Source organism: Agelaius tricolor, unplaced genomic scaffold (genome assembly GCF_023055355.1).
Source record: "Agelaius tricolor isolate 1412-34295 unplaced genomic scaffold, bAgeTri1.0.p SCAF_13, whole genome shotgun sequence".
NCBI classification, from domain to species: domain Eukaryota; kingdom Metazoa; phylum Chordata; class Aves; order Passeriformes; family Icteridae; genus Agelaius; species Agelaius tricolor.
The window spans coordinates 5,776,353-5,804,157 of record NW_027269273.1 but is presented as its reverse complement, the minus strand read 5'-3'; the positions used below and the strand labels follow the sequence as shown (position 1 = coordinate 5,804,157).

General features: G+C 44.4%; 1 protein-coding gene across 3 annotated transcripts in view; it reads right to left on the bottom strand.

Annotated features, from left to right (window-relative positions):
- PRKG1 (protein kinase cGMP-dependent 1) overlaps positions 1-27,805 on the bottom strand; it is a 383,398-nt gene that overhangs the window by 44,853 nt on the left and 310,740 nt on the right. For all 3 annotated transcript variants that reach the window (XM_071438575.1, XM_071438577.1, XM_071438574.1), the window contains exons 8-9: positions 22,732-22,797; positions 14,921-14,995 (exon numbers count right to left, since the gene is read on the bottom strand). In XM_071438575.1, the coding sequence (XP_071294676.1) occupies positions 14,921-14,995; positions 22,732-22,797 (141 nt within the window). The remainder of the gene's footprint in view (positions 1-14,920; positions 14,996-22,731; positions 22,798-27,805) is intronic.

Here is a 27,805-nt window from a genome sequence, read left to right as displayed (position 1 = left end):
ACAGGGGAAACAATTCTGCAGGTGAAACTCTTCCCACTTGGGGTCCTTCTCGGCCAGTTGTTCCCAAAAGATGGGAGAGAGCAGGATGGTGTCAGACCTGATCTTTTATGAATTTTGGTTAATTTGCTTCCTCTCTTCAGATCTCTTTCCTGATGTGGAAAATGAAGATACACTGGAGATGTGCCCTGGGGCAGATCACCTCTGGGATGTCTGGGATCAGGTCAAAGGCCCGTTTTTCTCCTCAGGAGAACAGGAAGCATGTGAAGAAGCAGAGCAAGTGTGTGGTGATATTCTCTGGAATATTCTGGCAGGCTTGGTGGGTTCACAGGAGCTCTGGAAAGGTTTTACAAGGAGCAGAATGTTGCACAGCAAACCCACCCTCCTTGTGCTCTTCCAGCAGGAATCTCAGCCCTCCCAAGGGGATGATCCCTTTGTGTGAGCATTCCAGACAAAACCCAGATCACAGCAAGGATTTGAGCTGTTGGAGCGAGTCCAGAGGAGGCACCAGGATGAGCAGAGAGGTGAGCAACTCTGCTGGGAGGAAAGGCTGGGACAGTTTGGATTATTCAGCCTGGAGAGAAGCTCTTATTGTGGCTTTCCAGTGCCTGAAGGGATTCCCCAAGAAAAATGGAGACTCTTTATAAAGGCCTTCACTTCTCCAGTGACTTCTCCAGTTTAAACAAAACCTTAGTTTAGACTTCTCCAGTCTACACAAAACCCTTCCAAAAACCCATTTCTATTTCCAAAGGGGATTATCTCTTCCTTCACAAGTAGGTTTTACTCTCTCAGCATCTTTAGTGAACACCCAAACTCGACCTGCTGCTCACTGAGAGGATGAGAGACCCAGAAACATTTCTTTTTAAATGTAATAAAACAATCCTTAACCAAGGGGTAAACAGTGATTCCTGGGGTTGAGCTCTACAGCCAAATATGTAGTTTCTGATAAAGATCATCTTCCTGCACTTCCCCTCTGCTAATGGCTCTGCTGTCACTTGAAACTCCCAGGAGAGCCTTAATGCCTCCTTCCTTTCCTGGAATTAGCAGTGGAGCTTTCAGATGAGCTTCCCTTTGACTGAAAATGAATCAGGAGAGGCCTGAACTCAGCTCTGTGCCAAACAAACATAATTCTGTGAGATTTTCCTGTCAGGCACCTCAGCCTGATTAACACCAGGCAAGGCAGGGGGGGCAAAGCTCCTTTGTAAGCTATACATGGGGATTAGGAGTGTCTGCATCCCTCAGGACTAAATCAAAACTGGCTTTTTAAGTAGGTGCCAATGTTTTAGCTTATTAAGGCACAAAACATGTGGTTCTCTGTTTATTTTTAAGCAGAGTGGATTTTGAGGCTTCAGCTGTGGTATTTCCAAAGCTGCCAGGGCTCCAAACCCCTCCCCTGGATTCAGGGATGGGAGGATGAGCCAATTTCAGCCCAAGGGCTGTGGAAAAAGGAGCCTCCAACATCAGAGGCTCTGATGCTATTGAGCAAGTGACTCTGCTGAAATCCCAGAATCATGGAATGGTTTGGAAGACACTTTAAAACCCACCCAGTGCCACCCCTGCCATGGACAGGGACACCTTCCACTGTCCCAAGTTGCTCCAACCCTGTCCAGCCTGGCCTTGGGCACTGCCAGGGATCCAGGGGCAGCCCCAGGTGCTCTGGGCCAACTCTTTCAAAAGCCTTTTTGCTGTTTATATCCCCACCAAATCTGCTGGATTTTAAACACAGACCTCTTGGAAGATGTAAAATTCATCTTTACCTTGTTGACACTCTGCATTCAGAGCATTGCACTCACATCCTTCCCAGTCAGGCTGAAGTGCAAACACAGAATCACTTATGTTGGAAAAGACTTGTCAGATCATTGAGCCCAGCATCTTCTCCAGAATTCACATCATGGTGCTGCAAGCGATGTCCTTAAGGGGATTTTCCTAATTATTTCCTGCTCATTATTTCAGCTCATCTGCATTAACCACTGAGAGAAGCAGCAGATCCTGAAGGATCCCCTGGAATGGGTGACCTGCAGTGTGTTTCTCATGCACAGAACTGTACATGAACCACATTTCCACCTCATCAGCTGTAATTAATTACACCAAAAAGAGAGGGCTTTGATAAAATTTTCAGTTGCACTGGAGCATTCTGCACTAAAATAGCCATAAAGTCAAGCACTACAACCTGTTATCTCCTCCTCAATCCCAGCTTTTCAGCATCACACCTGGATTTTCCAAGTAGAAAATGTTTCAGCAAGGAGGGACTTGATGATTATCAACTCTCCTGTCTTGATTGCTCCTTTCCCAGTTTATTTGGATCTAAGCTGAGTGTTTGTGCCTGCCAATTCAGAGGAGAAACAGAGTTGTGTTTTCCAAGACTTCTCCTCATCTCTTTCTTCCCCACTGCTGTAACAGCCCAGGTTCCCATAGAAACTGAGAGTAAAGAGCAGAAGTGTAAAATACAAATGAACAGGTCCAAGCTGGCAATGTTGTGTTTTATTAGACAAATAAATATCACTAATGGGCACTGGGCTTTTCTAAGGGCAGAGCCAGATAAGGCTGCACCTTATCAAATAAAGAGATGGCACACAAATGATAATGCCCAGACTCACTGGGAAGGGTCCCACTTCTGGAAACTGAGCTATTTTCTGCATTATTCAGTTTTGGAGGCAGCAAAACCTGAGCTCCTCATTCATAAGTCTGATCCTGACTCCCCCAATCACCCCAAATTGAAGAGGTTGATCCCACTTGCTGAAGTTGAGCTGTTTTCTGGATTATTCAGTTTTGGAGAGAGCAAAACCTCAGCTCCTTATTCACAGCTCTGATCCTGATTCCCCCAATCACCCCAGTTTAAAGAGGTTGATCCCACTTGCTGAAGTTGAGCTGTTCTCTGGATTATTCAGTTTTGGAGGCAGCAAAATCCCAACTCCTCATTCACAGCTCTGATCCTGACTCCCCCAAATCACCCCAAGTCACTCTGGATTCTCATCCCTCAACACTGGAGCTTTGCAATGTGGGAATGGGGCAACAAGCACTAATTTAGGACCTTCTCAGGTGGAGTTCATAATTTTAAATGAGTATTGGCACAAGGATTGAAGTTGTGTGTACAAAGAACTGTAAAGATGGGTTTCTGAGGAAAGAGCAGGCTGGATGCTTTTGGATGTATCATGAAAGTGGTCCTGGATAATTTCATTTTTTAACAGTGAATGGTTTTTTTAATTGAAGGACTTCAGGCAAATGATCAAGCTGATTGAAAATTATCACTTTGAAAACATCAATTCAAGTCCAACATGACAGTAGGATTCTTCCCAACAAGAACACTGGAAGTGGGAGAAAGATACTGCTGGGACTATTATCTATTCCAAGCCCTGCAGAGTTTTTAGAAGGCCATAATAAAATATGATTGAGTCTTTTTTTTTTTTTTTTCTAGAGACACTTTCAATGCCATTTACAAATCCTTTGGCATCCCTGTTGGGCCTTCTCCAAAGGGGTGACACAGATCAGCCTCTCCTGAGCCCCTGCAGCAGGAGTGATGCCCTCTGCTAGAAATTTTCTGTTTCTAAGCAATGCCATCCACTGAAACTTGGGGAAAATTAGGAAAACTTTCAAACAGCTGAGTTGTTTGCAATTATTTTCATTTCCAAGCCAGACTGTGCCATCCAACCCTCACTGACTCAAAAGGAGAATTCCCTGGAGCAGCTCCTGTTGAGGTTTTGAGCAATGCAGCCCCTGGCAGCCCCCAAGCTCAGCTCTCTTATGCTCCCCTCCTCTGTATAACAGCACAGGAGATGCTGCAGGTCAAACAAATATTTGAATTTCTTCCCCCCAGCTGTGTTTAAAACGATGTTGCAAAATGCTTGAAGCCATGCAAAGAGATTCACATAAAAGGACACTTGAGTGGAGAGACTCCCACCTCAAACCATCAGCAACCCACCAGGAAAGGGAAGGTACAGCACTACTTGTTCCCAGCCTTTACCCTCTCCTGGCTCTCCTGAGAAGTCTGAGTGGTTTCTCCATTTCCAAGGAGTTGGATAACAAGGCACTGATAAAAACCTGCCTGCCTGGGAAACAATGGAGAGGTTGAAACACAAACAGAAAACAGGAGGAGATATTCTTCATTTTGCTGCTGCATTTCCCAAACTCAGTGAAAGGAAGTTCAAATGACCAGAGTTTTAGCTGGTTGCAAGAAAAATCAGCTAAAACCAACTAAAACCAGCTAAATATCATCTATTTCATTTTCTTATTTAATTTTCATATTTAATATGAATCTATTTAATTCTCAGAGGACTTTGGGAAGTGCTGAGTGTGGTCTGTGACCGGTGCAAGGCTCACTCCTGCAGGACTTTACCCTTTGCAACCATAAAACATGAGAGCAAATCCTTTTAGCTTTAAATGTCAGCTTCAATACTTAGCAAGGGCACGTGTGAGCAGCAGGGAGCAAAAGCCTTGGAGCAGCATTTTCTCCTGGATCTGCTGTTTTTCCAAGCAGGAGGTCACGTCCTCACTAAGCACTTGCTCAACTCTTAAATATTTTCATGTCTGAATCTGACCCAGATGCAAAATATGACAACTCAGCTCCTGCATCCTTATTAAAACAGCTGATTTGGAGCAGTGGGGTTGGTAAAACAGCTTTCAAAGCTGAACTGCAGGCAGTGGAGGAAATGACTGGGAAGCTGGAAGTGGGGGAATTTAAGGGCACAGCTGATGTTTCAAAGTGGAGGCTTTCAGTTTTGTGCCAAGCCAGCATCTGCAGGGACTCCCTGGCAATTTCCCTCTGTGTTCCAAGAGTCCCAGCCCTGGCCTGGGCTGCTGCCAGCCCTGCTCCCATTTGGGGCTCCTCAAGGAGTTCTGAGCCATGGGAATTCCATGCTGCCCTCCAAGAGGAATGAGACCACTCCTGCACAGGGGCAGCCTCCAAAGGGCTGAAGGAATAAGGATCCCTGTGTGAGGAATGCACCTTGCTAAGGAAGCATCTTGGGATGGAAATGCACCCAGCTCTGAGGTTTAATCCCAGACTAATGTTGTAATAAGTTAGCCAAGACTGCATTACCTTCATGAAGGAAAAGCCAGATCGTTGTTGTGTAGGTTATGTTTTATAGGATTATCAGAAGGCTCTGTGTCAAATCTTATTTGTTGATAATACATCCACATTGGCTGGTACATGGTATTTTGCATATCTATCAAACTTCTGTATTTCTGCTTAGTTTACATATTTTCTCTACTGATTCTTATGAGACAGATCTCATTGTTTATACAGATGCACTTATTTTACACCCTAGGAATAGATTGTTGTGTTAACAAGCTCTCATTCCCCAGATTGTTTTTACATGGGAGCTTGCAGACTACTTAGCTGCACTTAGAAGTGTCAGGCCAGCTATTAATTCAGCTTAATTTTATGAGGCTTTTCTTTGATAATTTCTCTACCTGTCTGTGACAGACTCAGATCAGGACCTGGAGCTCTGAAGAGCTTGGGGGAGGTATGGCAGAGTTGTTTAACACAGATCATCAACAGCTGAGCAGATTCCAATGGCACACTTTGATGCTCATGGTATCACTCTAATCCCTCGCTCTGTGATCAATAAATGATGTTATTTGATGTTTTCTACAGAGCAACTCAACAATTGTACAGGAAATGACAGGAAACCAGGAGACAGCAAAGACAGGGCTCAAACACATCTCCCTGTGCTGCTTTGCTGAGCAGACAGAGCCAGGAACACCTCACTGCCAGCACTAAAATGAATTTTAAATACAGCCACGAATGAGGGGCTTTTAACTCGCAGCAGAAATTTAATAACAAAAGCCCCATTAAAAACCTCCGGGCAGTTTTACATTAATGTCCAACATAATGGGCCAGATGAGGCTTTCATCTCCTCTTTCAAGGTTTACAGGCACTGAGATCTCACACATATTCACAATGTCATCTTATCTATATTTCTGATGTTTCATCTTGTTATATGTCTGCAGAAACTGTGGGATCAGCTAAATCATGACAACTGCCTTTCCTTTCTTTTTTCTTCACTTCTTTTTTTTTTTTTTCAGATGATTTAAAGATTTAGAGCCCAGCACTTCTCAAATCATTTCATGGAGCATTCAGTGAGACACTGAGAAAATGGAGCAAATGCAACTGAGGGCAAATCAATGTAAGTGGAGCAGAGCAAAGCCAGGAAAACCAAGTGCAATGTCTAGTGTGGGGTTTGGGATGCCCTAAATCTGCTCCAAGGCCAGGCTGGATGGACTTGGAGCAACCTGGGAGCAGTGGAAGGTGTCCTAGCCCATGGAAATGGATGGGCTTTAAGGTCCTTTCCAACCTAAACCATTCTGGCATTCCAAGTTGTCTGGCATTCTCATGTGCTTGTCTCAGGTGCTGCAAACAAGCACGAGAGAAAAAAATAATAATAGTACTAATAGTAATAATAATAGTCATAATAGTAATAATAGTAATAGTAACAAAATAACATAATAATAACATAAATAAACCTCCATTACTCAGTGTTATGGTATATATTACTGTCATGGGAGGCTGGCACCTTCCTGGTGATGCCAACAACAGCAGCATCATCCTGTGGGTCCCACAGCTGGGAGCAGGAAAGGCATGGACCTGTCCTGGAATACTTTCCTAGAATCCCAGAATGGTTTGGAATGGAAGGGATATTAAGGATCATCCAGTGCCACCCCTGCCATGGGCAGGGACACCTTCCACTGTCCCAGGCTGCTCCAGCCTGGCCTTGGGCACTGCCAGGGATGCAGGGGCAGCCCCAGCTGCTCTGGGCACCATGTGCCAGGGCCTGCCCACCCTGCCAGGGAACAATTCCTTCCCAATATCCCAGCTAAATTTCCCCTCTGTCACTGGAAGCCATTCCCTGTATCCTGTCCCTCCATCCCTTGTCCCCAGTCCCTCTCCAGCTCTCCTGGAGCCCCTTTAGGCCCTGGAAGGGGCTCCCCAGGTAAGGCTGAGATGGGGTAGAAATCCTGAGTGGAACAGGGACTGCATTTACACTGGAATCTGTGTATGGACAGCAATCTGAGCCCTCAGGAAAAGTGATTCTTTTCTACAAAGAAGATGGAAAAGGGTGGCTCAGCTGTTTTGGTGAGATGGAGGTCTGCAGCAGCTTTGGAGTTAAGGCTACACTGTGTTTTTCACTTAAAGTGGGATTAAATTCTTCCATTTCACAGTTGGGTGATTGTATTTCATCTCCCAGTGTGACACAATTTCTGTCCTGGGGTCAGCTGAATTTGGTGGGCAGTTTCTGGGTACCACACTCACCGATGTTGGCAGGGACAACAACGAATATTCACTCATTTTGAAATAGGAACCTCCACCCTCTGCTCCTTCCCCTCTCCCTGAGTTAAAACAACCAGCAGTCCCAAACCTTGGAGCTACTCCCATAAATCCTGGCCTGGGAAGTTTTTTGGGTCAATGGGAAGAAACTTCTTTACCTGGCAATGCCTTTGCCAAGATAATTTGGAATCAGGGAGACAATACTGTACCACCTCCTACCCTGGTGCCTCCCTCTGGGGCCCAAATCTTCTCCTGCCAGGCCTTCCCTGGGTACCAGCACCAGCAACATACTTGCCCTTCATCTCTCACTGGCTCTACATCTCCTTCTTCCCTTCCCCTTACAAACTCTTGGATATAAGAGTGAGGTCTGAACTTGTTGGAGCTGCTGAGGCAGAGCCAAGCAGAACTGGACTAACACAGAACTGCAGCTCTAGGAAAGGCACAAATGATCTCCCACCTGTTCCCAGCAGTTCCAAAATCACTGTTTCCCTGTAGCAGCAGTATCACTCAGTTTTATTTGGATTACACATTTTGTTCAAGTGCCTCCCTGTTATTTAAGTCGGCAGATAACAGCAGGACAGAAATAGCCCAACTTCCAGTGGTGTCATCCTTAAAAGCTGTTTAGATAAACCTTCAGGACAGCTCCAAAATGTGCTGGACAACCAATTTACACCACCAGGGGTGCATGGCAATGTTTTAATGCTGCCTTTGCCTTTACTCCCCCCAAAACTGGCCAAGGTTTCTGGTTAAAGCACCAAGCCAGCACTGCACAGAGCTCTGGGATTAGCAGAGTATTCCCAGCAGCTCCTGAGAGAAGGATTCCCATCCATGCCACAGGAATGGTTGATATTTCCAAGGCCCAGACCATCAGGTGCTCCCACCACGTGCAGCTGGAATGGCCATGCACATGGAGGCGTCCACATTGCATTTCTGCTCCCCCTGGAATTTGTTATCCTAAGGATGATTTATTTCTGCTGCAGTTTTGCTTCCTCAGGACAGCTCTAATTCCATAAAACAAAGAGGACAGCCCCAGTTCCATAAAGAAATGCAGGCAGCTGTTGGGAGAGCAGCCCCCTTCAGAGGCCCTGACTTTTCCACACCATCTGCCATGCCCCAGCCCATTATCACATCCAAAGGTCAGCTGAGCAAGGGGAGAGCACAGAGATTATTACCTAAATAAAACAACCTGGCTTTCAAAAGGTCATTCACATATCCCTGGTGGGTGACAGAGCATTCCCAGTGCTCTTTCTCCAGAGGGAAGCAGCCACCAAGTCTGCCTGGTGTGGTCTCTGTGTGAATAATTCAAGTCTGCAAACAAACAGCAAGTCCCCCTCAATAAACAAAGTCATATTTAGCATTTACCTTCACTTAGGGACATCACCCTGCGTGCTCTCTTGCTGGGCTCTCACATTTTCAAATGATTTCTGAGATGTTTTCTAATTCCAGCCCTATTTATTCCAGCAATCAGGAAAATGTGACAGAGGTGGATACAAACTAGCAGTGGCTTCAGGATGGAATGACAAATCATTTAAGGCTGAATGCTGGGAAAAGCAAAACTCTCCAGCAGGAAGAGAAAAAGCTTCTCCAAATTAGAGGCCAAGTAATGCCACCTAAAATCTCAGTTTTTCTGAATATTAAATGTTCCAGCTCACACAAACTGAGCAGGTATTGATGATCAGTTGTTGTTTCCACACAGCCCTCACCAGAGAGGAGAAGGGTTTTAATTATTTACACAGCTTAAAAGAAATGACTGCAACCTCTTTTTATAGCCCTGAGGAGCTTTTTGCCAGCTTTTTGCACATCCCACAGGATTTCTCCCCAGTCTGGCACCATGGATAGCCAAGGCAAAAGCTGCTTCCCAGATGGTCCCTAATTCAGGGAACAAGGGACACAGAGGGGGATGGAGCCCCTCAGCACAGCTCCATGGTGCTGCAAAGCCAGCAAATTCTGTCTCTTGGAGGAAAAATGACTTTCCATGCCTTGGTGGATTGTTTCAGCCAAAGTTTTCCAGCCCAGCACCAAGTCAGATCCTCACTAAATCATCCTCTTTAACTGGCAGCTCCCATTTTGGAACCCTAACTCTGCCCATTTCCCTTCTGGCAGGGGTTAAAATCTATCTCAGCTGCATTTCTAAACAAAATAAAACCATCCTTCCCTAACACCCAGGGCTGTTTTAGCCACACAGCCCCAGGGCTGGCTGGATGTCCAACCCAGCAGGCTGGACAGAGCCCTGCAGAGGCAGCATCTGCAGGCAAAGCTTTCCCAAGGTTTTCCATCACACCAAAACATGAATTTCCATGAAAATAAGCTGGTTTCTGCTCCCTTTTACAGAGCTGAAGGGCCAATCCAGCCTCAGTGTTTCCTCATCCTCACTGGATCAAGACTGTGACCATCACTTGGACCCACACACATCAAAATTGCAACAACCAAGTCTCATTTCTGGATGGTGGGATCTTTACTCTCTCTCCTCTTACCCTTTATTTCTTTTCCTTAGATATCTTTGTAGTTTCATTTCCATAGGTATATAAAAGGGAAAATATTCATAACCATCCTCTGCAGCAAAATTAAGTCAATGAACTCCTGGGATGCTCTTTTATGAATAAATGGAGTGAGAGAGGGGGTGTAAGGTGAAAAAAAGGACATCTCAGGGACTGAAAAAGAGAACTAGGAAAGGGGACTGAAACAAAAGGTTTGAACAGAATCATTCAGGTTGGAATAGAGCTCTCAGATCTCTGAGTCCAACTGTTAATGAAGCTCTTCATTAAAACACAGCTCCAGAAAGATGAAGGGCCCTGGGGCTGCAAGGACATGGAAAGGTATCATACACTCAATAAAGGTCCCTGTCCCCTCAAGCTCTGGGAAAAGCAGCTGATTTTGGCTGTGAGTATCCAGACATTCCCCCAGGGCTGCCATTCAGCTGGGATGGGAAATAAAACACGGGAGAAGTGCAGTCAGAACAACCTCTACCTGCAGAGAGCTTGGAGCAACAGCGTGAAGGCACCAGAGTCCAGGCTGATGCCTTAAGTCGTAGCTTTCATATTTTTCAGATTCTGTGCTGCTTTAGTGTGTAACTCTGAGCTTCATATGGAGTGTTAGCAAGTTCTCTTCACAGGGTAGTTAGACAAAACAATCCTTTTCCAACTTGAGACCAAGGACAACTGTTACAAGCTCCAGGCCAAAAAGTATAAACAATGGTGAAGAGAGAAAAATGAGAAGGATGGGACTTCATAACCTGAAGCTGGAATTGGACTATTAACTCCAATATGCAAATAGAGCAGAACTTATTAAAATGAGAGACCCCGTGACCAGGTGTCCATTTTGGTTCACCTTGGGTACAGCCCTGGCTGGGCTCTTGTGCTGCCCAAAGTGGATCCATTTGCTTTAACTCTTCCCCAAGCTCCTTCCATGGGTGTTTTGGATTGGAAGAAAATGGCAGCAGGAGGCAAAGTTGTCATCTCCTCACCCTAACAAACTCTTTGTCCTGCTTAAAATACAAATACACAGCATGGCCAAGTCAGGCAGTGAAGTATTTTAAGGTTTGTTGGTTATTCTGATGCCTCAAGTTTTAGTTTTTTTATTTTTCAGATTCTGTGCTGCTTTAGTGTGTGGGTCTGAGCTTCACATTGAGGGATGGTGAGCTCTGTGCACAGAGCAGGGAGACAAAACAATTCCTGCTCCAGCTGGGGACCAAGGACAAATGATCCAAATCTCAGGCCCAAGAGCACAAACAACGTGGGCTGGAGAGAGAAAAACAAGCAGGATGGGACTGCATGAGCTAAAGCTGGAATTGGACAATGAACTCCAAGATGCAAATGGAGCAGAACTGATCAAAGTGACAGACCCTGTGACCAGGTGTCCATTTTGTGACCATTTTGGTTCATCTTGAGTGCAGCCCTGGCTGGGCTCTTGTGCTGCCCAAGGTGGATCCATGGAGGAGATCCTTTTAATAAATCCCTGCTTCATTCTTTAGCTCTGTCTGGTCTCTGCTCCAGGGCAGCCTTCTCAAGGCACCAAGGCTTCAGCTGGGGATCAATCCCAAGCCCTGCTGCCACAGGAGATGGGCACTGGGAGCCAGCTGGGAATGTGGTGGGAGCATTGGGACAGTGCCTCTGGGGGCTGTGCTTGGCTGGGCACAGCCAGGCAGTGCCAGCTGTCCCAGCTGGGTGGCAAGGGACACCTCAGTGGTGTGGCTGTGCCACAGCGCTGCCATGGAAAGGTGCCACCAGCTAGAGAGGAACCTCTCCAGCCTTGGTAAGGGTCCAATAATTGCACAGGATCAATGCCAGGAGTTCCTGGGTTGGGAAGAGCCCAGCAGGAGGGATTGGTGTGCCCTGAGCAAAGGGGGTCACTGAACCTCGCCCCACTTGGCACCACCAGCTGCAGCAGAAGCCACCCTCCTGTGTCCTCCTGGATTTATGGAAGCTGCTGGAGTGGCTCCATCTGGAAGCAACCTACACTGAGATAATCCTGATGATTTGGGCATCTCCTTCATGCCCTAAATGCCACCGTGGCTGGGCCCCTGGCACTGGGACACTGGGAGTCTTCTAGACTCCCATTTCCTCAGAGCATGAAGCAAATTTGCCTCTCTCCTTCCCTTTTTAGGAGGCAACTATAATATCCATTAGTTAATTAATTCATTAAGTCATTTGAATACATTCAAGGAGTAGAATATTATAATTCATATTATAGTCTGCACAATCCTATAATTAAAATCATAGCCTACAATTAAAGTCTTGGTCTCACAGATGACGTGTCTGCAATTGCTGATTTAAGAGAGGGAACACCAAGGATGGACATTAAAGGGAACTGCCAACCCCAAGCTGACAAAAAGCAGGAAAACTCCTCTAAAATAAGAATAAACTCAATAAATAGCTCAGCTCCTCCAGGCCTGGAGGACAGATGGATACATGGAAAGATATTTCAAGCCTGTAACTTCTGCCTAACATCCTCTCAGCCATGCCCTGAGCTCTGTGACTCCAGGGATGTGCTCCAGCATGGAAACGGGGAGAAAAACCCCAGTGCCACTAATTTTGTAGGCATTTACAGTCCTAAAATGGTTTGGGTTGGAAGGCACCTCAAAGCCCATCTGGTTCCAACCCCTTCCACCTCCCACTACACCAATCCTGCCCAAGCTGCCCTTGGTCATCCTGATCCATTTGATCCACAGGAGGCATCCCAAGGCCTTTTCCCAGCTGGCAGTGAGCTCTGAAAAGGAGATGGGAGCTAAAAAAAGACGAGCAAAAACATTCCATGGGATTTGCATAAAGCCTCACAAACCTGCCCACGTTTTATGTTCCCAGTTCTTCCCTACCACAAACCTCCCCTTGGAAAAAATAGGCCCTTGAAGGACAATTAGCTGGAGCTAATTAACTGCTGCTTGCAGAGGAATCCAGGTTAAACTTGCTGCCAAGGAGACTTTTCTCCCAAGGAGTTTTGCCTTGAGAGGTAACTCTGGAACACCAAAACTTTCTGGAAGGGCTCACAATTCTTCTGGGCTCTCTCCCCAAGGAACTTTACAATTTTTCCCTCCTCTATCCATCTTTCTGCTGGCTTTCAAGGAGCCCAGCAAACAGGAATATGGAATTTAACTGCTCAATGCTCTGTTTTTCAATAGGGCATTCCTTTTTCTTGGATGTTTTTCCAGGCAGACAACACTGATCCCTCCTGCTCTGAGGCAAAACGTCAAGATGTGACAATAATGTCACTGTCACCCCCACTCTGCAGTGACAGGGCTCCAGCACGGGCCTCTGACTTTGAAGACAAAGAAGTTGTTATGAAAATTAATTGGTTCAGCCTTTTAGGGAACAATTCCTCCATCAGCAGGGCCCTGCCCTTCCATTGGGATGAAACACTTGGCATTAGGAGGAAAAGAGTGGAGAAGATGAAGGATCAAAAATGTGAAGGTCAAAACCCAGTGGCTCCCAAAAGGAAGAGTTTCTTCCAAAGAGGTCCCAAACTGCAGCTTCCCCTACATTGTACAGCAGATCCTAAAATTCCCTGAACAACCCTCAAAATCTCCTCAACCTGCATCCCCAATGTTCCTGGGATAACAAATACTCAAATTAGAGCTTAAAATTATACAAGTGGGAAGGGCACATTTTTCTTGGTGCTAATGGGTTGTGGTGGCACCTTCAAAAACCTTCTGTGACCATGACATTGTTTATGACCGAACCCAAAATTCCCCAGTGTTATTCCCAATGTTTTCCTCCCTTCTGCTCCAGTGGAAATCAATATAACCCAAATAGGAACACTCAAAAATTAATATAAAATAATAATTGAATGACCATGTGATGTTTGGGATCATCTATCTATCATTCCACGCCCCAAATCCCCTTTTTTTGAGAATGGTAAAGGAAGTCGATAGTCTCCCACTTTTTTAATTGGGTCAACAAGAATTTAGGGAATTCAACCTTTTTAATGGAACTCTTTATAAGAAGGAAGCTCACATTTGATCTGAGGCAGGGAAATATTATACCAATCTAAAATGGAACCCTTTAGTTACCTTAAAATCAATTAGATATTTCAAACATCACTCAAACATAAGAAAAGAGAAATTATCTATGGGTATTTTGCAGGATTAACAAATTTTGCTTATGAACTGAAGACTTTTGAGATGGATCTCAGTTTCTGAAACAGACCAAGAGTTATTTTTAATCAATACTTAACTGGGAATTCTCACTTCCCTCCACAGAGGTGCCCAGTACCTTCAGCAGACACCATTCCAACCCCTGTGGTTTAATGAGAAGTTTCTATGTATAACCCCATTGGAATCTGCAATTTAAGCAGTCACTCAGAGCATTTGACTTTGAGAAAACTCTTCCCCCCCTTCTTTAATCTGCTATGGAAAAAATCCCCATAAAAGCAAAATAATTGAGAGGGAGGAAAAGTAAAGAAAATTTGTATAGAGCAAATTTAATTTTCTTTTCAACAACTTCTGCCTTTCAATTGTGTTTGGTTGATATTGAGCATCTCCCAAAGAAGAACAGGATCCTCTTGAAAAGCTTTAATCATTGGGATAGAATCAGAGCTCAAAGATTACAGATTAAAATCAAATTGCAGCTCAAGAATTAATAAAAAGTGGGGGTTTTAAAAATATTTTAATCTAATACTCTACAGCTCCCTTCTGAAAGGGATGAATATTTATTGTGGACCTCAGATGAATATATTGCTTCACATCAAGGCAGCTCAAGTTTTTATCCTCAAATGACAAATTCCACTGCCCATCCTTTGTCTCAGAACAAGTTTGACTTTGGAAGGTATTTGAGAAAGGTCAGAGCTCTCTAAAGAAATGAAATATCTTCAACAACAATTCCCTCAACAACAATTCCCTCAACGACAATTCCAAGATCTAGAGTTTCTCACATCACAATATATTTCTCACCTCAATATTTCAAGAGGATTTCTGGATTCAAATATTGTGATTGAGCAGGACCTTGGGACCACCTGGCTTTGGGCACTGACCAGAGGAAACCCATCTCCATATTCATGGGGAGAACCAGGGAGACACGAGGAAGAAAATTCCTCCATCCACAGGAGTAATCTCTCCTTTTCAAGCTCTTTGGTACTATTGCATGGAGAACAAGGAGGGGTTTTTTGGGAATTCCAGAGGTGCACCATCAAAAAACAGAAGTTTGACCTCACCTGATGCTGAACACTTACTTTGCTTTTGCTTCTGCATCCTCATAGGCTTTGTTGGAGACATCGTCCAGGCCCCCGATCAGGTGCTTGAAGGAGCTGTAAAGACAAAGGGACACTTTGAGAGGAAAATCACAGAAACACCAAGGCTGGAAAATACCCTGAAGATCATCCAGTCCCACCAGGTCCACCACTGAACCTGAACAGATTCCACCTGGGAGCCAAGAAATCCAATGTGGCTTTTTGGCAGCAAGCAGGGCTGGATCTTGATGCTGGTGACCCAGCAGGCCCAGATCTCAGAAATGCTGGAGATGCAGCAACCAATGCCAAGAAGATCCAAAATGATTTATCCAGTCCACTGAAATGGCTGCTGAAGGTTTTCACCCTCCAGCAGAAGTTTCAGAGTAAATGTGGCTGCTGGGGGCACCTCAACAATCACATCCCTGTCCTCCAACCAGGAACCCTGTAAATCCCTCTGCTTCCAAAGTGAAATGTTCACTTCTGGATCCCAGCTTTCTCATCTTTAGAGAAAGAGAATCCAAAAACATGTCAAAGGGGGTTCAAACTGAAAGAGAGGGAATTCAGGATATTGGGAATGAGGAATTGTTCCCTGGCAGGGTGGGGAGGCTCTGGCACAGAATTCCCAGAGCAGCTGGGGCTGCCCCTGCATCCCTGGCAGTGCCCAAGGCCAGGCTGGAGCAGCCTGGGACAGTGGAAGGTGTCCCTGCCATGGCAGGGGTGGCACTGGATGATCCTTAATATCCCTTCCATCCCAAACCATTCTGGGATTCCATGAAAAACCAGAAATTAATAACTGAAATCAGTGAATGCCTTGAAACAAAAATATTCCAGGTGAAAAGCTACTTTCTACTATCCAATTCCAGTATTCCCAGTCTGGGTCTGTGCCACACAGGTTTTCTTTTTTTCAAGGAAGAAGAATTTGAAAGGATGAACTGCTGCAAACCAGAGTCTCTTGACTGATCTCTGCCTTAATGTCACAGCCTCACAAATGAAAACCCTGCAATTCTTCTGTGCTCCTGACACTCCTGAGGCACGAAACACGGAGCTCAAGAAAAGGAATTGCTCTAAGTTGACCAAAAAATGAACTGAAACATTGAAAAAAATAAAAGAAAAAGCCACATTTCTGACATAAGGAATAAGAAGGGGATGTTTAATATGGCCCTTTCTCAAGGAGGATTTGTAGGATCAAAGAGAATGAATGGCACTGAGCAGGTGAGGCAAAGCCAGGGCAGCTGGGGAAATGCAATGTCCTGCCAGGCATGGGGTGAGCTGGGATACTCAGTGTTCCTGGGACAGGAATGATGGGACCCTGGGTGGCTCAGACACACTGACAGTCCTGAGAGGGTCCTTCAGGAGATGCCTGACCCCATGGAATGCACCCCCTGCATGTGTGGAGACAGCACTTAGGGCAGAACCAAGGGAGGCACAATTATCCTGTTGGAAAAAGCGGCATTTTCCCCATCACTGTGGGGCAGGAGGTGACAACTGGGAGAGCTGGTTTGGATCTGGAGCTGCTGGAAGGGCTTTTCCAGAGGAATTCTCCTTCCTGGGGCTATTCCAGAGCTGTGTGCACACAACCCTGTGCTCTGGCCCTGCTGGAGCAGGGAGGTGCCACCAGGTGCCCACTGTGGGCCCTTCCAAACTGACCCATCCTGGGATTCTCTGCTGGGAATAACAGCTCAGGAAATGCCCTCTGCCCACACCAATTTCCCCAATCTTCCACTCCACTTAATTCATTACATTTTAAATAATACAATCAAGAAAATCATTTTTGCAAGCAAATTAATTAATTCATTAATGAGGAAGAGAAGGCACAAACCCTTTGCCCTCACATAAACTCATGTTAGTGGTTTTTAACCAATCTGGTAATTACTAATATTTTTAATATTAGGATGTGTTAATAATGGGAGTAACTTTTCAACCCCAAATTCCTTGCTCAGCAGTGAAAACAGGAATATCTCAGCTCCTTCAGCACCTCAGGTTTTATCTTCCTGCTGCTGGGAATGTGCCACAGGATGAAGCCAAACCTTGGAAAGTGACAGTGAGACAAAAACAGGACTGGGGTATTAATGCCTTATTGCACCCCAAACAGGTATTTAGGCAATTAATTAACACAGTAACGCCATCCTGGAAGGCCATAAGACATTACCTAAGCCCTATATTGTGATTTAGGCTTAATTAGCTTAGGAAAATGTGGCAGGGTTAAAAATATCCTTTTTTTTTTTTTTGGCAATGCAAATAAATCTATTCTAGTGAAACAGCAAAGAAGAAAAAGTCACTGAAAGGAGCAACAACAGTTTCTCTAAACCCCTTAATTTTTATTAAAAATTTTAAGCCAGATTTAGCACTGGGCAAGCTATCAAAGTTCACTTGAGTCCCTTTTTTATTGCCCATCTCAACATTGTTGAAGTCTCAGCTCAGTCCCAGAATTCAATCAGAAACTGCTCGGGTTTCTTTCTCCCCCTGGCCTTTTCTCTTCGTTCTTTCTATTCTCTCCTCATAACCAATTTTCTCCATGGATAAACTTTGCTCTGACTGGGAGAAACAGCAGAGCAGCAAACCCTAAAATCTCCACTGAAAGAGCTCGGCTCAGCTTATATGGGGTCAGTCATGCCAGGATAATACTTTTTTATTTCATTTTTCTCCAATTTCCCTTGCCAGGAGGGCCGAACCAATACCCTTTGTTGACACCTCACAGCCCTCCCTGAAAAAAAAAATCAAACCCAGGCTTTGAAACACAGACAAAAATAGGAAATGCAAAGTGGAAAAGCAGAAAATAGCTGAAATATTTAAAATGTTTCCTTAAAAAAACGTGCATCTTCTTGATATGTGCAGCTGAAGAAGACAAGAATCTGGGAAAACAGCATTTGGAGTAAATTCCAGGTAATTCTGTAACTCTCTGTCAGCAGCAGCTGGGCTTTGAGTTGTTCTGGCTCTGATCCATCAGCTCCTCTCTCTCTCCATTTGCATGAGGCAATTTTGTCCTCCCAACACCCACAGTGCTGCTAAATCTCCGAGCTCCAGGAAAACATTGTTGGCACCATAAATAAATTATATTGAGGGGAAAAAAATCCCATATAAATAAAAGATGAACCTGGATCAACCTCAGTGTAAATATTCCGACAGTTCAGGAGCAGCCACAAACACTTTCAAACACTTTCACAGTTTCAAGAGGTAGGTAGGTAGGTGGAAAAAAAAAAAAAAAAGAATTATAGAGTGGCACCAACTTGTACCTGAGGGTGCCGGTGATGATCCAAACGTCAGGAATGAGTTTGGAGCCTTTCCCTCCTGTTTTCTCTCCATACAAAGGGGCTACAAGTGAAGTCTGTCTGTGCATCTTTATTCAAACTGATCCACAGAACAGATGCTCAAGGCATGTCTGCACCATTTTTATCAGAAGACCTTTTACAGACAAGTTCCTAAAGGGCCAATCCGTCAAATCCAGCACATATTTGTTAACTTCTCCCCAACTGTACTTCTGGAACAAATCTAATAACGCCTCCAAGGAGCCTGGAAATTCACCAGGATGAGCTCTGACAAGGCCAAGCTCAGAACAATTTGGAGGCAGCACCATTGAGCAGCTCCCAGAGTAACTTTTTTCCCAGAGGATGAATTCCTGCAGTACCACCACAGGAAAAACTTCATTAACAACAGCCTTGATCTTGTAGGGTCAAGGCAAGTCCTAAAGACAGAAAGTCCATGAATTGTAAATAAATGTTAAAAAAAAGCACTTGGAAATAAAAATGCCTTAAAACCATCTGAGAGGTGCTGTGAAATATGAATGTGTGTTCCCAGAGTGGAGGTTTGAGCAGCAGGAAATGGTGGGGCTGCAATGAGCTGCGTGGCTCCTCAAGTACCCAAAAGCCTTCCCCAAATTCCCTCAGATGATCAGATATCCAGCTGGCCTTTTTTGTCACAATTCACATGAATGCTGTGTGGAGTTTGTTGAAGTTTCCAAGCCAATTCCCTAAGCCCATGGTTGGGTCTGTGCTCCATGGCAGAAGAACATTGGCTAACTCAATCCCAACTCACCAGAGAGCTTGAGCATGGAGCCTTGCTGTGCTCCCTCACAGGGCTGCCACCTCATTTCCTCACCCTTGGCACCCTCTCACTTCCTTTTCTCCACTGGATTACTGTACCTCCTCTTCTGTGTTGAAATTTTTATGATAATGGGAAATTCCTTGGAATGTTTCCTTTCTGAATTCCAAGTTCTTTCTTTCAAACACACCTGACCAGGTAGGACTACACATATTTTCATCTTCCTTCCTTGGGGGACCAAAATGAATGGTGCTCCCAATGGGAACCATAGAATTCCTAGAAAAGTTTGAGTTGGAAGGGACCTTAAAGCCCATCCAGTGCCATGGGCAGGGACACCTTCCACTATCCCAGGGTGCTCCAAGCCCCATCCAGCCTGGCCTTGGACACTTCCAGAGATCCAGAGGCATCCACAGCTTCTCTGGGAATCTGTGCCAGGGCCTGCCCACCCTCACAGGGAAGGATTAAGAACATTAAGGACCAAATCCCACTGAAATTCATTATTCCAGTAAAGCAAGGGACTCGAAAACACAACTGCAAGATGGGAAAAAATGCCAATACTTTTTGTGACAAATATTTTCAGGACAAGGACAAGTGGGAACAAAGTCCATGGGATGCAACAAATGCTTCCTGCAGGTTGTTTTCACTGTTAGATCAGGATTTTGCTCATTCCTATGCCAGAAAAAGATGCTGGAAATGCACTTTGCAAAGCACATCTTCCTAGATTGGCAAAAATAGATGTACAACTTTTTGGGAGTCTTTGGGGTGTTTTTGAGACTGGAAGAGCCCTCTTGTTTCACAAGGAAATTACAAAGCAAGGCATCACCAACATCATCTGGTAATTAAAGACCCATCATGAGCTCCAGTTTGACTTCCCTCATGGTATTTCCCACTCCTGCTGCTTCAGCCCTGTAGCCATTTTACACATATTTTTTAAATTCCAGAGATCCTTTTGGGCAAAGCATTCCCTCCTGCCATGCTTAAGCAATTCCCTTCTCCAACCCAACTTGCCCAGAGCTCCTGGCTCATCCCTGTGATGCAAGATTCCCACATTATTCACCCCTAAACTACAAACCCTGCAGCAGCTAAACCAGCCCTAAAATTGCTGGAAAAATTGGCAAATCCAGAGCCAACCCAACTTAAGCAATTCCCTTCTCCAACCCAACTTCAGCAATTCCCTTCTCCAACCCAATTTGCCCACAGTTCCTGGCTCATCCCTGTGATGATTTTCCCCTATTATTTACCCCCAAACTACAAACCCTGCAATAGCCAAACCAGCCCTAAAGCTGCTGGAAAAATTGGCAAATCCAGAGTCAGGCTCATGCCTCCCTTAGGAATAACTTCCTGTGGCACCAAGGTGTGATTGACTTTGTTAATGAGATGTGGCAGCTGGAACAATTTTTGGATGCCTTGGGAAGCCTTCCACAAGGAATTGGGAAGAGTTGCCCTGCTGTAGATAATTCCAGTGGGTGATACTGGTCAGTGAGGCTGGAATCCTCCAGGAATCCCATGTGTTAAGGAAAAGGTCTTTTCCCACCACTTGTTTTTTTGAAACTGCAGCACCAGTTTTGCTGAGCTGCTTCAGATGGGGACACCCACAGAGCATGGAAATTGCTGCTTCAGTGGTTCCATCTGATTAGGCAAAGAGCTTGTCTGGGAAAAGGAAAATATTTGGCAGCCTCAGTGACTTGTGTCACCCCTCCTGCTGCATGGAACAAATTCCAGCTGCAGGGAACACCCACTCCCTGCTCCCACTGCCGCCTCCTGTGTCACTCAACGTTCTCATCCACCACCACAACCCAAAAGATGTAAAAATTTGCTCTGTCTGGATATAAAAAATTGGTTCTTTTTTCCTCAGCCAATTTCCCAAATTGCCACAAGTCCTGGGAGTTTATCTCCACATGAAATGATGCTCCTGCTGTTGTCATTCCTATAAAATAACAGCCTTAGGAAGAGCTGGGACATGAAATTCAGCCCTGGCCAGGACACAGGACAGCCTGCTCTGAGCTATAAATAGGGCTATCAATAGGGTCACTTTTCTTGCCCTATAAATAAGAATTTTTAAAATAGTGTTACTCTGCTAATTGCACAGTGTTAATAGAATCTCTGAGGTAGATTAACCACAGCTTCATCAGTTTAAATTTAACTTGTACTTCCTTACTATTTCAAGGGCACTGAATGCTGAGGACAAGGCACAGGAGACAAGGAAAGGAACAGTTTGGGAAATTATCAGGAATGAGTGACTTGAATTATTTGGGGTTTTTAACTCTCACAGTGCAAACCAAAAATACCTGCTGCAAAAGTGTAAAAAAAGAAGTGTAAATTATTCATTGCTTTTCATTTCCCTGAATTAATGATTGCTAAATTATCTAATTATTAAAAGCAAAAATATTATCAAAATATTTTCTTGCTAAATAATCAAATTCTTCTTCCTCTCTTTGCCCCTCAGCACGAGAAGGGAGGGTGCAGGTTTTACCTACGAGGCTGAGAAAGGAGCCCTCAGGTGTTCCCCAGCTGTGTTCAATGGACAGACCATGGGGTTTGCAATTAAGAATGAATTAACATAAATCAGAACTTATCAGGATTTCTGAAGGTTTTCCCCAGCTCAGCCTGTACAGAACACTGGATTTACAGAAATGGTGGCTTGTGAGATAACACAAACCACTGGTGTTCCAGCAGGACTGAGGGGATGGAGATCAGCCCTAAAGGAGCACAGAATCCCATCTCCCACCAGAACACAAGAGGGGCTCCAGAATCACTTCTAGAGATCCACAGGGATCATGGATCCAGCTCCTGCCCAGACACCCCAACAACCCACACTGCTCTAAAAGCTCCAAGCCCACAGGTGGGTCCTACATACTTCAAAAATCCAATGGGTTTATTTTCCTTTCCAACATCAGCATTTTTTTCTCATTATTCCACAGTTTCTGGCTCCCTCCTGCAGGTTTCTTGGGGCTCCTGCATGGGGGGAGGCAGTGAAAAGTCAACACCTGTTCACCCTCTCTGTGGGTTTCACAGATCCTTAGCACATTCCCATGGAAAGATTCCCATCATCTTGGGAGTGTCCATGTCTTGTTCTGGTCTGTGCCAGAGCTGCACAACAGGAAAACCAGCCCAGGAATGATGTTCCATTTTTATGTCATTTTTTTAATCCCATTCCCAGTAACTGCAGAGAGCAGCTGGATTTGCAGCACTGGAGCATCCAGGCACAGTTTTTTCTGGATTAACCCCCCTTAATACTCTCAAGCTTCCTGTATAAATTATTATTTTACTCTTCTGATCTCCTGCATCTCCTCTGAGTGACAGAGCTCCCAGCAGGGCTGTGGCCTTCTCCCAAGGACTCTCCATCCCCACACGGACTGGGATAACGCCTTGCTCCAACACGTGCCAGGAGCAAATGCTGTGGAATTTCCACAGTAATTCCAGCTTCTCCTTTATTTCAATTTGGACTTTCTGGGATTCTAATAGTCACTATTGAGTTTTGTAATGGTCACTGTTGAGTTTTCTAATTGTCACTATTGAGTTTCTTAATGGTCACTGTTGAGTTCTGTAATTGTCACTATTGAGTTTTGTAATGGTCACTGTTGAGTTTTATAATTGTCACTATTGAGTTTTGTCTCACTGATTTAGGGGCACCTTCCCTCCACTCATCAAGTCTGTGACTTTATCATCCCAAATTAAGAAGCCACTCTGGAGAAGATGATCCAAGGCTCTCATGAAGCTCTGGAAAAGGTTTAAGTGGGAGTTTCCCCCAGCCCCAGGCAGAAGGAGGAACTTACTCTCTGTCTATGACCAGACAGGTGACCGCTTCAGCTGCAATGACGTTGGCTGTCCTGACATCCTCCCTGCAAGAAAAAACACATTTCTCCTGTTATTTCCATGACAATCTTCTGATTTCCAACACACAGGGTTCTTCAAGCACTTTGAGGACAAATTTCTGGCTCTCACAGCTTTTCCTTGCTGTTTTCATCACCCATTTAGGCTAATAAAAGACTAGCATTCAAAGACTAATAAAAATAATAAATTTAATTCATTTTAATCAGGTCGGTTTGGTGTTCCAGTGTTTAAGAGTCAGTGCTGCATTTTCTGGGCTCACTTTATCCCAATTTCCTCCAACCTTTCCATGTCCCAAGGTTAAGTGGATTACAGTCACTTACACCCCTCTTTTGCACACCCCTCATTCATTTAGGCTGGAACACCACTCTAGGCTTCCACTGAGGCAGAAAATCAGATTTACAGGTGCTGTTAGAAATAGAAATTCCCATTTAAAGACTGGAGGTATTAAAGCAGGAATATGGTTAAAAAAGGCAATGGACGTGCACTCTCCCTTTGAGGTCATCATTAATTAACTTTAATTTCTTCATGTTCATACCTTTAGAGCACAGCAAGCAGAAATACATTAATACTCCAGTCTGTGCTGTAATGCTGACTCTGAGTCTATTTGGACTGGAATTAAGTGTGTATTCGTGCTAATTAACCCCACTGATAAATCACATTGTGCTAATTTAAAGCAATGAGAAAGAAGTAGTGGAACAGAAGTGCATAATTATCTCTATTAACTCCTAAAACTTGGGTAAATACAGAGAGGATAAGGAAGGATAATACTGAATTCCTCATTAAGTTGCTGTAGCCAGCTTTTGACAATATATTGATCCATTAAAATGAGAATCCAAACTTGTTGGTGTCCACTAATTCCCATTAAAACTGAACACATTTGTCCTATTATCCTGGATGCCACAAAAAGACATTTATCCCTGTAAATTTATGGATCACAGACATGATTTGCTTACTCCTTTATACTTAGATGATTACAGACCAGGAGAAAACACTCAAATTGGTGGCCTCAGCTCCAACATTTTCGATGAAAATGGAAATGAGGTATTCAGATGCACAAGGGACTGTTGTAATTTCTGCTAACTTCTATTAACCCATCCTTTTCTAGAAGGTGACTTTGGCCAGCAGCTGCAGCACAGGCAGGTACAGAAATCCATGGCATTAAAGGCCAATGAAACCTTGGAAGTGCATGGCATGAAAAGCTCCAAGTGCAAGGCATTAATTGGGAAAGAAATTACTAAGAGGGGATTAAAGGCAAGAGCAACCACCAGCAAGTGCCCAGCACTAAATGAGAGAGCAACTGTTCCAAGCAGGTGGCATTAAACACAACAAATAATTACTACAAGTGCACAGAGTTCAGTGCAGGAGTTGCTATTGCAGGTGCATGCTATTAAGTGCAATGAGTAATTACTACAAGTCCAAGAGTAATTCCTACCAGTGCACAGCATTCAGGGGAAAATTAACCACTAGGAAGTGCACAGCTTTAAATGCAGAAGGAATTACTACAGGTGCATGGCATTAATTGCAAGAAGTAATTACTACACGTGAACTGCACCAAATGCAGGAGTAATTACTGTAAGGGCACAGCACTAAATGTAATAATTACTGCAAGTGCAAAGCATTAAACCCAGAAGTTACTACTGGAAAATGCACAGCATTGAAGGGAAAAGTAACCACTAAAAGTTCAAGACATTAAATACAGAAGTTACTACCAGTGCAGGGCATGAAATGCAACAAATAATCATGGTATTAACTGAAACAGTAACTACTACAAATGCAGAGCATTAAAACCAGAGGTAATTACTCCCAGTGCACAGCATTAAATGAAAAACTAATTACTAGTAAATACATGAAACAAGTAATTACTACCAGTGCAAAATATGAAATGCAGAGGTTACTCCCAGTAAATGCACAGCTTTAAAGGCAAAAGTAACTACTACCAGTGCAATGACAAGTGAAGATACTGCATTAAATGATAAAAAAACATGTAAAAAATAGTAAAAATGGTAAAAAATGGTAAAAAACCAGGTAGTTTAATTACTACAAGTGCATTAAATACAAGTAATTATTTCAACAGCACAGCACTAAGCAGATACTAGAATTGTAATGTGTAAGACAGAACATATTGACAATTAATTAATTAGTTAATTCCTGGCAGTGCCCCACCACCCCCTGTGACCCCAGGGAGGAGAGGAGAGCACTGACTCGGACACTCCCTGGCCTTCATCCCCTTCCTCCTCCTCCTCCTCGGAGCTGCTTCCCGAAAATCCGCGTTCCTCATCCGTGGAGCTGCCCTCGCTCCCCGGGCGCTCCATGGCCCCGGCTGCTCCCTCATTCCCCCCGGCACTCCTGATCCCCTCCAGCCCCAGCTCTGTGCCACCCCCTGGCAGGTGCCAGCTCCCTCCATGCCAGGGCACCTGCACAAAGGGCACAGCTGCTACAGGGGCCCTTGGAAACCCAAGAGGAGAGGATTTGGGAGCCCTCGGGATATCCTTGGCTGTGGAAAAGGGCCAAAAGTTCCAGCAGGAGACCTTGTGTGCCCTTTTCAGCTCCTTAGCCCTGCAGTGGAATTAGGTGGCAACAAAAATCCAGTTTCCTAAATGTTCCCAGGTGTGCCAGTATCACTATAGGACGTGAAATAACACAGCGCGGACACGCAAAGTAAAAGAGAGTTTTTGAATTTCTGACTCTAACATTTATAGATTTCCAAAAATGACAGGGGATGGGAGGGTGACAGTGCCACCTCTCCAATGACAAACCAGCAGCCTACCAAATTTTCCTCCTCTATAAAAGAACACAAAACAATTTGTTATTTACATAAAGTGTGTGAGAAAGTTGGTTACAAGAACGTAAACATAAAAAGCTTAGAAAAACTGAAAAAATCAGGGTGACATGCCACCACACCAATGGAAACATGAGGATGTTATTTAAGGGATGAAATGCACAGATCTGTTTTCCTCCTTGGAATTTACAGCCAACTTCACCACGTTGGGAAGTTACAACAATTTTTCTTCTGACAAGCTGTCAACAACTCAATTTAAGAAGAGATAAGTTTATACTTCAGCCTCTGTCTCGTGGTTTTACCACAGGCTGCCATAACTTGCTCTAAATGTAAAAATGTTTGAGGCAATTCCCAATTTTTTTTTTGCTTTTTTCTGCCTTCCTGCATGCCCAAACTGTTTGAAGTCCTTCTCCAGTACCCTCTCCCATCGCTCCCACTGCTCCCAGTCCCTTGGATAGGGACTCCACCTCTGCCCTGGCCAGTCAGTCCAATGTTTGACAGCTCTTTCTGTAAAGGAATTTTTTCTCAGTATCCAGCCTAAACCTCTTCTGGTGCAATTTGAGGCCGTTTCCCCTTGTCCTGTCCCTGTTCCTTGGGAGCAGAGCCTGACATCCCCTGGCTGTCCCCTCCTGGCAGGGAGTTGTGCAGAGCCACAAGGGCCCCCTGAGCCTCCTTTGCTCCAGGCTGGTGGAATCCCAGCAGCAGCTCCCAGGAGTTTTTCTTTACTTTTAGAACCCTCAGTGCCATAAAGACAGAGCAGAATTTCCTTGACCAACAGAGCCTTGAAAGACCTGAGGCCTCAGCTTCATAAATATTCCAGTCAATTATCACAAACAGCTCCTCTTTCTTCGTAAATCTTGTTGTACAACCCTTGGCAGGGCTTAAATCTTTCAGCTGGAGCCACTGGGAGTAAAAATATATTTTAGGAGCAGTCGGTGAGTGCTAACAAGATGCTCACAAGGCATAAAACAAAGTATTAGAGGGAGCTGGTACATTTTCTATTTGAAGAGTTGTACATTTGGCTTACATTGAGTAAAAAAAATAGTAAAATAGTATTTTTGAAGCTCAACGAGCTGAATTGTTGTTCTCTAAGAAATGTTTTGTTTTCCCAATACCCATGAACCTTAAATCACATGGGGTTTTTGCTACATGTCCTCAAACTGGGGTACCTTGGAGTCAAATCCCTCCTGTTGTATTTCATTCCCTTTTAGGAAGTGAGATTTTAATGCCTGACGGAATTTTTACAAGATTTTTTTATGAAATGGCTTTTCAAGTGCAGCTTTTTCCAGCGGCACCTTTTATTAGTTTCACATTAAAATCTATAAAAGTTTAGTAGAGCACGCTGTGTTTATTAATCCCAGTGATACATTTTTAAACATCAAAGCCAATGGCAAATGGATGCTGGGTTCTCAGGAAGATGAAAGGTTGGAAAGCCAAACTTTGGGCTGTGTGGGGTGGATTTCCCCCATGGAAATCAGGCAGATGCAGGTGATTGATGCAGACATGGATTACAGAATTCATTAAATTTGGAGAAGAACTCCAAAGTCATTGAGCTCAATCTTTGACAAGGCTTGGAGCAGCCTGGGACCGTGGAAGGTGTCCCTGGATGGGCTTTGAGGTCCCTTCCAACCCAAACCAGTCTGTGACCCCATGGACACAGCCCCATCCAGTTGTTTCCTGATGTTCACCGTTTCCCTCCCTAAAAAATGAGGATAAAAACCTCATTTCTTAGCTCAAGAAACTGGAGAACCTCAAAGGACCACCCAGAGCAGGTGGGTCAGTGCCTGGACCTTGGTGGCTGCCCTGCAGAACCTGCCTGGGAGAGTCCCTGGCAGAAACCTCCTGTCCTGTGGGACCTCAGGAGATGAGTGCTGAGATCAGCTGAGAATGCTCTTAATGAGGCTTTTCAGAAATAAAAAATGAGGTCTTCCCTGGTGGGTTCTAAATTATGCCACAGGACTATCCAGAGGTTCCTAATTTGCTGCTATTTGAGTTTTTTAATGCATTTTCCCACCTCCCAGCACTGTGCACTTGACCTTGTTACAATATTCTTAATGAGGCTGATTTAAAGCATTTAGGACAAGACATGTCAGATAGGTGAAAAAATGGGAAAAATCAATTATTAGCTTAAATTTAGCAATAAGAGCTCAAAGCCCAGCATCTCTATCTTCACTTCTATTTTATTGGGCATTTTCTGATTATACCATGACTTTCAGGTGGGAGATAAAAATCAGTTT